The sequence below is a fragment of the Sinocyclocheilus grahami genome, unplaced genomic scaffold (genome assembly GCF_001515645.1).
Source record: "Sinocyclocheilus grahami isolate Dianchi unplaced genomic scaffold, SAMN03320097.WGS_v1.1 scaffold8.1, whole genome shotgun sequence".
In the NCBI taxonomy this organism is placed as follows: domain Eukaryota; kingdom Metazoa; phylum Chordata; class Actinopteri; order Cypriniformes; family Cyprinidae; genus Sinocyclocheilus; species Sinocyclocheilus grahami.
Window position 1 is genome coordinate 499,731 of NW_015505187.1, and position 9,898 is coordinate 509,628.

General features: G+C 35.4%; 1 protein-coding gene across 1 annotated transcript; it reads left to right on the top strand.

The window, feature by feature from the left end:
- Nucleotides 1-199: 199 nt before the first annotated feature.
- LOC107590116 (branched-chain-amino-acid aminotransferase, cytosolic-like) lies at nt 200-8,626 on the top strand. Its single transcript, XM_016278731.1, has 11 exons — nt 200-256; nt 1,331-1,375; nt 4,169-4,369; nt 4,490-4,600; nt 4,707-4,826; nt 5,497-5,657; nt 6,000-6,142; nt 6,693-6,778; nt 7,252-7,392; nt 7,579-7,653; nt 8,062-8,626. Exons 1-11 carry the CDS (start codon nt 239-241, stop codon nt 8,098-8,100), a joined length of 1,140 nt encoding a protein of 379 aa, XP_016134217.1. The 5' UTR covers nt 200-238; the 3' UTR covers nt 8,101-8,626.
- The last annotated feature ends 1,272 nt before the right edge of the window (nt 8,627-9,898 follow it).

Below are 9,898 nucleotides of genomic sequence, written 5' to 3' on the forward strand. Positions count from 1 at the left end.
ACTGTGACATCACATAGTGACCATAGTATGAGGACACAGTGAGTGTGCTGTGAGGTTACACTTCTAGCTCACTGTGACCTCAAAGTGTAAACTGCTGTAAACATTGCAAGTGTAATGAAGGTCACTACATGGAGGTGTGCCTTTAATTCAACCTAGCTGATTGGTCACTAAAAACCAGCTCACTCACATATCATTTCATGCTTCAAGCCACTTCAAGTTCATTTCATGACCGAACGTGATGATGTCTAATAAGTGGGTGAGTTCATCAGGGGTGTAAAGTACTTCTTTGCTATACTTAAGATATAATTTTTTAGGGGGTTTCACTGGAGTTGGGACCTATGGCAATTGAAAATTACAGTAATTGCATTTTTGCTCCTTACAGCTTCATTTAGACCTCCAAAGTAAAAAGGTCATAATTATAAGGTCGTCATATACTTGCGTTTTATTTTGGATAATTTGCGCTTTACTTGAGTGTTATTGAAACTGAATGCTTGCACTCTTGCTCAAGTTACATTTCTAAGGCAAAATAATACTTTTTACTTCTTCATTTAGACCTCCAAAATAGAAAGTCTATTTTTCACAGGTCATCATGACTTGAATGTTTTCTTTTTTTGTTCACCAAGATTACAAACCTGTGATGCTCACAGCTAATGTTCTGTAGCAAATGAGTCCGACTCAGTGTAAATTGTATTTAGACAAAACTATGCTCATTCGTCCTTTTGAGGAAACGTCTTATCGTTCACCGCAGCACAGTCTTTGACCTTAAGAAATATGTTATAATTATAGCTGTTGCTTAACACTTACACTTGGTTGGAGATCACTCTATACACAGCTATCCTAAAAATAAAGGTTTCAGTTTCAGGACGGAGGTTGGTGTGTTCTGTAGACAGTCAGGACATTTTTATTTATTTATTTATTTTATTTTATTTTATTTTTTGCATCTTGATTTTTAATGAGAGCTATTTTTGACAGTATCTATACTTAAAAATTCATCTGTTCTTTTTATATCTCAGATATTGCATATAATAAGACATGAAGAGGACTCAATTTAGCCTAAGAATTAAGTGATATACTAGATATTTTGTAAGGGAAGACATTGTTAAGAGCATAAAAATGTAAGATCAACATTGCTTATTCTTTTAGAGCAGCAGTAATGAATATTAAATCAGTGAAGACCATCAGCACTCTTAAGTAACATTCCTTCACTTAAGGTACTTAAAACGCCAGAGAACTTCAGAAATGTGTCAAAAAGGAAATTATGTGATCTGATTGTATAATTCAACTTAAAATATGCTGATGCCCAATATGCTGTATTTTTGTTCCCTTTTAGGTACTTGAGAATAATGATGTGGCTGGCAATGCCCCTAGCTTTAAGGTAAGGCATATTAGCATATTATATACACATAATACAAATATATATATATATAGTGTCATAAACAGCACTTGCCTTTAGCGAAATGTCCAATGGCATCATTCTGATGTTTGATTGATACACAGACAATTAGAAACTCTCCTCCTCAGTCGAAACTTGATTATTTCTTCAATAAATCCACTTTTCTTATGGTTGTCTCAGTGTCCACACACTGTTTCCAAAATTTATAGCATAACTAATGCATTTTGAGTGGCTATATAGTCCTAGTTGAGTCTTAATGTCTTGAGTCGACTTAGCATATTTTGACCTCCATGACTCCGAAATGTGACCTTGGACCCCTCTTTCTGGCAGTTAGCAGAAAGGTCCTAGCTCTTCCAAGAGGTCCCGTGCTGAGTAAAAGAGAATCCAGTCTCTCAGATCACTGTAAGCCCTGTCAATCCAGCTTGGCTTGGCTTTGGGCATGCTCTCTGTCTCTCTCTCTACCTTTCTCTGACTCAGGTGGTGATTAAGCCTGAGTTCTTTTCAACACAGGCTAAATCACACCATTGCCATAAAGTAAACATAGTATTATAGTCAAATATCTGCAATCATGCCTCAGGTTGGTGGCTGCTTTCAAAATTAGAGTAGTTATAGTATATGCATGTACCAATAGAATATTAGAAAGATCTAGTATTAAAACAGTATTTAGTAAAGAACACTCAAAAAGTAACATTGAACTCACAATTATGTTGTTCTATCCCATATGACTTTTCTGAACATAAAAATAAACATTTTAAGGAATATGTTGGTAATTTTTTTTCTTGCATTACAATGAATGCACAATGACGCTTTCATGCTTCAAAAAGGATACACAAGCACAATTAAATATCCTAAACATAGTCCATATGACTTGTGCATTATATTGAAAGTCATATGATAGCTCTGTGTTAGGAACAGACTGAAATTCAGTGAGTTGAATTTGAACACATCATTTAATCACATCAATTGATTCACTGAAATGATTCAGCTAAAAAGAATGATTCATTCATTAAAATCAGGCATTGCTATTTTAAATATGGCACATTTGAAATGTATGATACTGATATATTTACATCCTTGTTCCAGTCCCTCATTCACTGTAATTGCATGGGAAAGAGCGACAAGTACATTCTGCAAAATGTCTCTTTTTGTGTTTCTTGAACAGAAGAAACAAATCGATGGGAGAACATTTTTTATTTCAATTCTTTCTGCATAAAACTCCAACCCCCAGCACCCCCCCCCCCAAAGAAAATTGCAAAAGCATTGAAATATTTTCTTAATTTTAAATTATTATCCAACATACTTTCTAATCTCTTATTCATAAAGTCTCATCAAAATTCAGAAACATGTGAGTTGCTGCTAAAATAAGGCTTTTTGCTGAGGTGTTTATTTTTGGGTTCATCATGGCAGCATGCAGAGCATTGTTTGTCTTTTGATGAGGATAATCGCATTTAAGTTTCTTGAAGGGACTATATGAGGTCACACATGGCAATGACTTGGTGATGGCCACAAAGAAGCACTCATTACAGTGAAACCTCAAAAAAATTATAGCTTTCTAAGAAAGCACTGTGTCTGAACATTCTTTATACTATGTAAGAGTACTAATTAGCATACTAACTAAAGAACTGAAAACACCATCATCAACAACAATAATAGTACTCCTGTTGACCACCACTGTAAATCTGCCAACATGATTGCTCCTGAGACTCAACAGAGATTACAGACGGTTGTTCAATTGGATCTAGCATATTTATAGTCAGGTACACACCAAGCACTCGTAAACTAATGTGTCAGACAGCACGGTCCTCAGGTTCGTGCTGCTTTATGAGTCAGCGCCTGAAAATGTAGCACCATAAACAGTGTCTCAATGATCTGATATTATTTTAATTGACAATCCATGAATGAAGACAGATACGCTGATGACCAGCAGGACAAAACAGCATTTTGGAACACTTTAGAGACACTTAAAAATATAATATCTTTGCATATTTAAATATTTGCTTATAGTTCCATTTATTTTCAATAAATAAATAAGTACAATAGATAGATAACCTTAAATTGTGTGTGTGTGTGTGTGTATATATATATATATATATATATATATTTGCAGAAAATATGTTAAATATGTATAAAATATAAACATTTAGATAAATGTTTCATTTAAATTAATGTGTCATTTTTTTTATTTATCAATCAAGGTTTATTCTCCTGAAGGTCTCTGCCTGTGCTGTAGTTAAACAAACCTTACTTTGATAGCACACGTGCGTCTGCAAGATGTCTGTTAAAGATAACTTCATCTGGAAAGCATCTGCTGTGTACCAACATTTTATAAAGGTCTTAAAGATGTCAGTTTTACATACATTCTAAATCGTAAACATCCTAAAGACATTTTCTAAATGTCTATTTGACGTCTATTATTGCCGATGAGCAAACTCTCCAAAAAAATGCATCTTCCAGATGTAAACACGCACTTGAAATAGATGTCTCTGAGATGTATGCGTGCTATCAGGGTTTGCTAATAAACGCTGAGGCCAGTGTGGTGCTCACCTTTCCTCCATAATCTGGGATTACAGAGGGTTGCTGAAGGAACATGTAATCTGTGAGAGTGTCTAATCTCAGAGTTTGAGTGCATTTCTGTCAGGCAGAGAGATCCATAGAACTAAATAGAGGGCTAGAGAGGTGGATTTCACAGACTGACCCTATTCTGGGACTGTAAAAAGTTTTGGCTGGTGTATTATGTCATCTGATGCTGAGTATTTTTGGCTGTGTTCTGTTTAGGCCACAGACACAGTGATACAGTTAGCACAGACCCATAAGACAAAACCTGACCCGAATGGCCTGGTGTTTGGGACGGTCTTTACTGACCACATGCTGACCATTGAGTGGAGTCTTGAGGAAGGCTGGCAGAAGCCGCACATCCAACCTTTTGGAAACCTGTCCATACATCCAGGCTGTTCTGCCCTGCATTACGCTGTACAGGTCTGTCCTGGCCATCTGGAGTTTCATCTGTGTGGTTAGACATCATATAAAATAATTTGACTTTCACAGTTAATACATGGCATTTATTTATGTTTAAATGTAAATACATACTGTGTGCAGCTTTTTGAGGGTATGAAGGCGTACCGGGGGCCAGATAACAAAGTGCGTCTCTTCAGACCCATGATAAACATGAAGCGGATGCTGAAGTCCGCCCACAGGGCCTGTCTGCCTGTAAGACTGACGTTTCTCCCCTCTTTACTGCATCCACATTGAGTATTTAATGTAGTTCAGACACAAAACACAAAATCTGTTTCTCATTTTCTCTGATTTTCTGTAGAGTTTTGATTGTGCAGAGTTATTGGAGTGCATCAAGAAGTTGGTGGAGGTGGATCAGGATTGGGTTCCTCACTCAGACTCTGCCAGTTTGTACATCCGTCCCACCTTCCTGGGCACAGAGGTTAGAGCTACACAAACACTCATTCTCACAATAATCTCATTTTGACTATTTCTAGCTTTCATATCTTGCGATTAACAAGTGCATACAAATGTGGGTCTTTGATTCTGTCTGAACATGCATTTATGACTTTGTCTATTTAAACTAGTTTGAGTTCCAAATGAAAACGGGGTGTTCATGTCATTTTACCCATCACAACACAGATATACAAGATTATTTATTTATTCATTAATTCATCTTTATAATGTTTTTGTATGTATTTTAATGTATTTATCTTATTATTTTTTAATTTCTAGCTTGTAGGTCAGGTTTTTACTTGCCCTGACAATATTATATACAGTGGGTACGGAAAGTATTCAGACCCCCTTAAATTTTTCACTCTTTGTTATATTGCAGCCAACAAACATTGTTATGCATCAGAAAAAAGTAAAACATTTATTTGACCTAAATAAACAATTTAAACAATATTTAATTAATAATTTATAATGATTTTAATATTTTAATTGGCAATAAAAGCTGGTAAATTAGCATTCTAATATTATGATGTAAAAGATACACTAGCCTATAACTCCATGAAAACATCATAGATAAATCCATGATAGCTTTAGATAAAAAAAAAAAACTTTTGCATGACATAAACATGTGTTTTCTTTACATATTCCTGTGTGAGCAGCCCACCCTTGGTGTCAAGAAGCCCAACAAGGCATTGCTTTTTGTTATCCTTGGTCCTGTGGGCTCATACTTTAGCACGGGTGCTAAACCAGTGTCTCTGTGGGCCGACTCCAAATACATCAGAGCTTGGAGAGGAGGGACAGGAGACTGCAAGATGGGAGGGTGAGTGAATGAATGAGAGAGATTTCAATATTTTACTACAAAACACTAAATGAATGAGGAGCATTGTTGCAAGCTTATAGCCACATTCTTAGCCTTGATCCAAATGTGTGCAAGCTTGGTTTAATACCAAAGCCTCATAGTAAAATTTTCGGATTTGTGTGTGCTAATCTGTGCAATCTTGCTTAAAACTTCTCACATGAGAGCAGAGCGTCTCAGCAAAGCAGTCAGTACCGAATCAATTCCGGAAGGAATGATAATGACACAAGACAATGGGGTTTTTCAGGACTAAGACAGATCTTTGATTGTGAAGATGGTACACTGTGTGAAACCTCTATTTTTTAGGAACTATGGCGCATCTATCTATGCCCAGTATGAGGCAGTGGATTACGGCTGTCAGCAGGTTCTTTGGCTGTACGGGGACGACCATCAGATCACAGAGGTCGGCACCATGAACCTTTTCCTCTACTGGATCAATGAGAAAGGAGGTGATTGCTGTTTACATTTGTAAAAAGATACTCTTTCACTCTGTTTTGATAAAGTATTTTGGTTATGTATATTTACTTTAACAGAAAATACAGATTTTATGGAGGTCAAAGTAAATTTGCAGGACCTTCAAAAGGCCACAATTAATGATTTAGATTCTCGTTGAAGCTCATTTCTGCCAAAGAATAAAAAAGGTAATTGAGGTTTTCTGTGAATTGTAAGATAAAAACTCTGAATTGTGCGTTAAAACTCAAACTTTACTGAAACTTTGGAAAAGTCTTTCTTTTTTTCCCATTAGTCTGAAGTTCAATTTAATATCTAATAATTCTTAATTAGGAGAAAAAAGGTCACAATTGTGAGATATTAAGTCATACAAGTTACCTTATTTATTTATTTTTTATTCCATGACGGACATAAGCTTTCCTACCACAGACCTCTAGTGGTCTAAAAGAACATGTTTGTTCACAGCAACTTTGTAATTTCTTCATTAGAGACAGAAATGGTATTTGAAAAAAAAAAGTTTAAGATGAAAAACCTGTTTTTTCTTTCCAGAGGAGGAGCTTGCAACGCCACCTCTAGATGGCATTATTTTACCGGGCGTTACACGACAAAGCATCCTAGAACTTGGTCGCAAATGGGTAAAACCTGTCTATACCATAACCATACTGTCAGAAAAAAAGTGCAAAAAAATATCTTTATGAGTACAACAGCTTGTCACTTTCACCCTGTTTATTCCAAAACCTGTATGACTCTCTTTCTTTCGTGGAACACAAAAAAAAATATTTTGAAGAATGTTCATAACTACGCATCTTCAGGTCCCGTTGACTTTTTTATCCATACAATGGAAGTCAATGGGAACCGACACTGTCGCGTTACCAACATTTTTCAAAATTTACTGTGTTCCACAGAAGAAAAAGAGTCATACAGGAATGGAGTGACATGAGTAAATTACAATAGAATTTTCATTTTTGGATAAACTATCCCTTTAAGGTACTACTTTGAACCTTTTAGGAGTAAATAATGTAAAAATTGTCCCTTTTAAAAGCTCCAGTGACATTTCTACACATTTATTCTGAGAGTGTTTGGTTCAAAGTTTCATTTTATCTAACAGGGTGAGTTCAAAGTATCCGAGCGCTATTTGACCATGGCCGACCTGCGGCAAGCTCTGGAGGAAAACCGAGTGAGGGAGATGTTTGGTTCTGGAACCGCTTGTGTTGTTAGTCCAGTTGGCAGGATCTTGTATCAGGGAGAGGTGAGTTTAGTTTGTTTTGGATGGTTAGAGCACCGCACACTGGTTCAGTATCAAAACATACTGGCGAATCAACAGATATCTGCCTCTGGGGCAACATCCTGGCCAATTTGTTTGGAACTTAACAAATTTTCAACCTGTCAACAAGGTTTTTCTTACTAATACTTATACTTATTTTTTGCCGTATAGAATCTACATATTCCATGTGAAGGAAGCTTTTCTCCACTTGCCTCCAGACTGCTAAAAGAGCTCACAGATATTCAGGTAAGACACCAAACTCACAACACACTGCATGACATATTTTATAGGCCAATATAATGTATGTTAGTGTTATTTGAAACAGTGTTTAGAGCATAATAAATAGGCTGTTATGCATTTAAAACAATTTAAGTAAAACTCCTTATGTGGTGAAGGGAACAAAAGGGGGCCTATAAATTGGGTTATTGCTCCCTCATGTGATGAAATGGACGTATTAGGAATTTTCTTTTGGTCTTTCCCTTTTTTTGCTTGTTATATGGGGTTTACAATAAATGAATTGTATTCTGACAACTCCTCAACAAGAACAAAAACCATTTTACCTCCACCTTTCCATCCCAAACCACATTGGACAAACAGAACAATCATATTGTGTCATTTTGTTTTCATCTTTGTAACATCTTTGTTTTTTTGCAGTATGGACGGACCCCCAGTGACTGGTCTTGCATCGTATAAAGACACCTCAACTATGTCAACGTACACAAGCTCTTCAACAAATTTAAGGCATCCACATCATACAAAAAAGCTTTATTTGTGGCTCCATGGAATAATTACTTGCCACGTTCATGTATGTTTTGTTTTGTACAAAGTTTACCAGCTAACTAAATCCTAGTCTAGCAATAATATGTTGCTCTTTAGCATACTAAACCACTCAAATGCCTCCTTATGGTCACAGTTTATTTTAATCATCAGTAACTAGCAGATCACAGTTGGTGACCAACTGTTTCATTAAAACTAGTTGATATTGCTGTTATATGAAGTATATGAGAGATTTCCTCACTGTATAGTTAGATTCAACTTTCAGTGGAACTATAAATTAACTTTATTATTGATGCTGGTAATAATATGCAATTACTGTCATATTGCACAAACTCTTTAAACATATGAAAGACATTCATAGATATTTAAGGTAGTATGTTGTTGTGGGTAGAACTTTATTTTTAAAAATCTGTGCATTTTAATGTTATAACATTTTCAAAGAACGTGTTAATGTTTAATGTTTAATGTTTAACATCTAAAAAAAAAATTTTTAATGTTGTAATGTTTACTTTCAGCTAGGGATGCACCGATATGAAAATTTTGGCCGATACCGATAACCGATTATTCTTTATTTTTGAAATTCCATTCCAAGCGCACAAACTCAAGAGATATAGTTGACGTGGAGATCCTTTTTGCACCCAAAGGGAACCTTAAAATATATTTGTTTAAAGATGTTTGTCAGATTGAACTGATCTGTTATTTCTTGTAGACATTTGTTGCTAGGAATAAGATTATAACAGTTACAAAAGCTCAAATAAATAATATAGATATAGAGATGTGTAATACTATTATTGTTAATTGGCAAAGTATTTTGTGATGTGAAATAAATACATTTTATCGTATCGTACTTTCTTCATCTGCTCAATATACGTAATATTAATAATAACTTAATACAATTTTTATGATAAATATGTATTTGCTGTCATGGAGTGGAACACTTTTTTTAAAACAAATAATGCACCCAAAAATGAAAATTCTGTCGTCATTTTCTCAGTATCCTCAAGTTCATGCAGTTGCTGTTGCAAACAGTTCTTGGTCCCCACTGACTGGAAGAAAATACTAAGGAAGTCACTGGAGATAATTTCTTCTATGTTCAACAGAAGAAAGAAATTCATTTGGAACAACATGAGAAAATTGAGTAAATGATAGAATGTTTATTTTTAGGTGAACTATTCCTTTAAGTTTGCCCATATTCTAATGGCTTGTTTCCTAAGCAAGTGTGTGTGTGTGTGTGTGTGTACTGAAGGGAAAGAGCACCCATAGATACATGGCAACAATGAATGGCAAATCTCAACACTTGACGGATGATGGTTTGATAAAACATCAGGGTGAACAAACACATGTGCATTCACATATCACACGACTCAAGCTCTCTTTCTCTCTGTCTCACCCACTCAGAGGCATACAGTATCCAGTTTATGAAATTCCAGCAGGAAGCATTGTGTCCAGTCATTATTAATGGTAGCTGACAGAATGATTGCAGTCCTTGTCTCGCTTGCTAAATGAAGGACCGTGTTTCCACAAATGTCAAAGCACTATAGAAGTGGATGGTATTAAGTTACTTAATCAGAAAGGTCTTTTGTATTGTGTGTGTGTGTGATGCCTGGAAAGACAGTTCATAAATATTACAGGAAGAATCAATTTAATTAGCAATCTATGCATTCTAAATCAGTTTTTTTTAAACAATTGTATTATTTATGTTCATATGTACCTT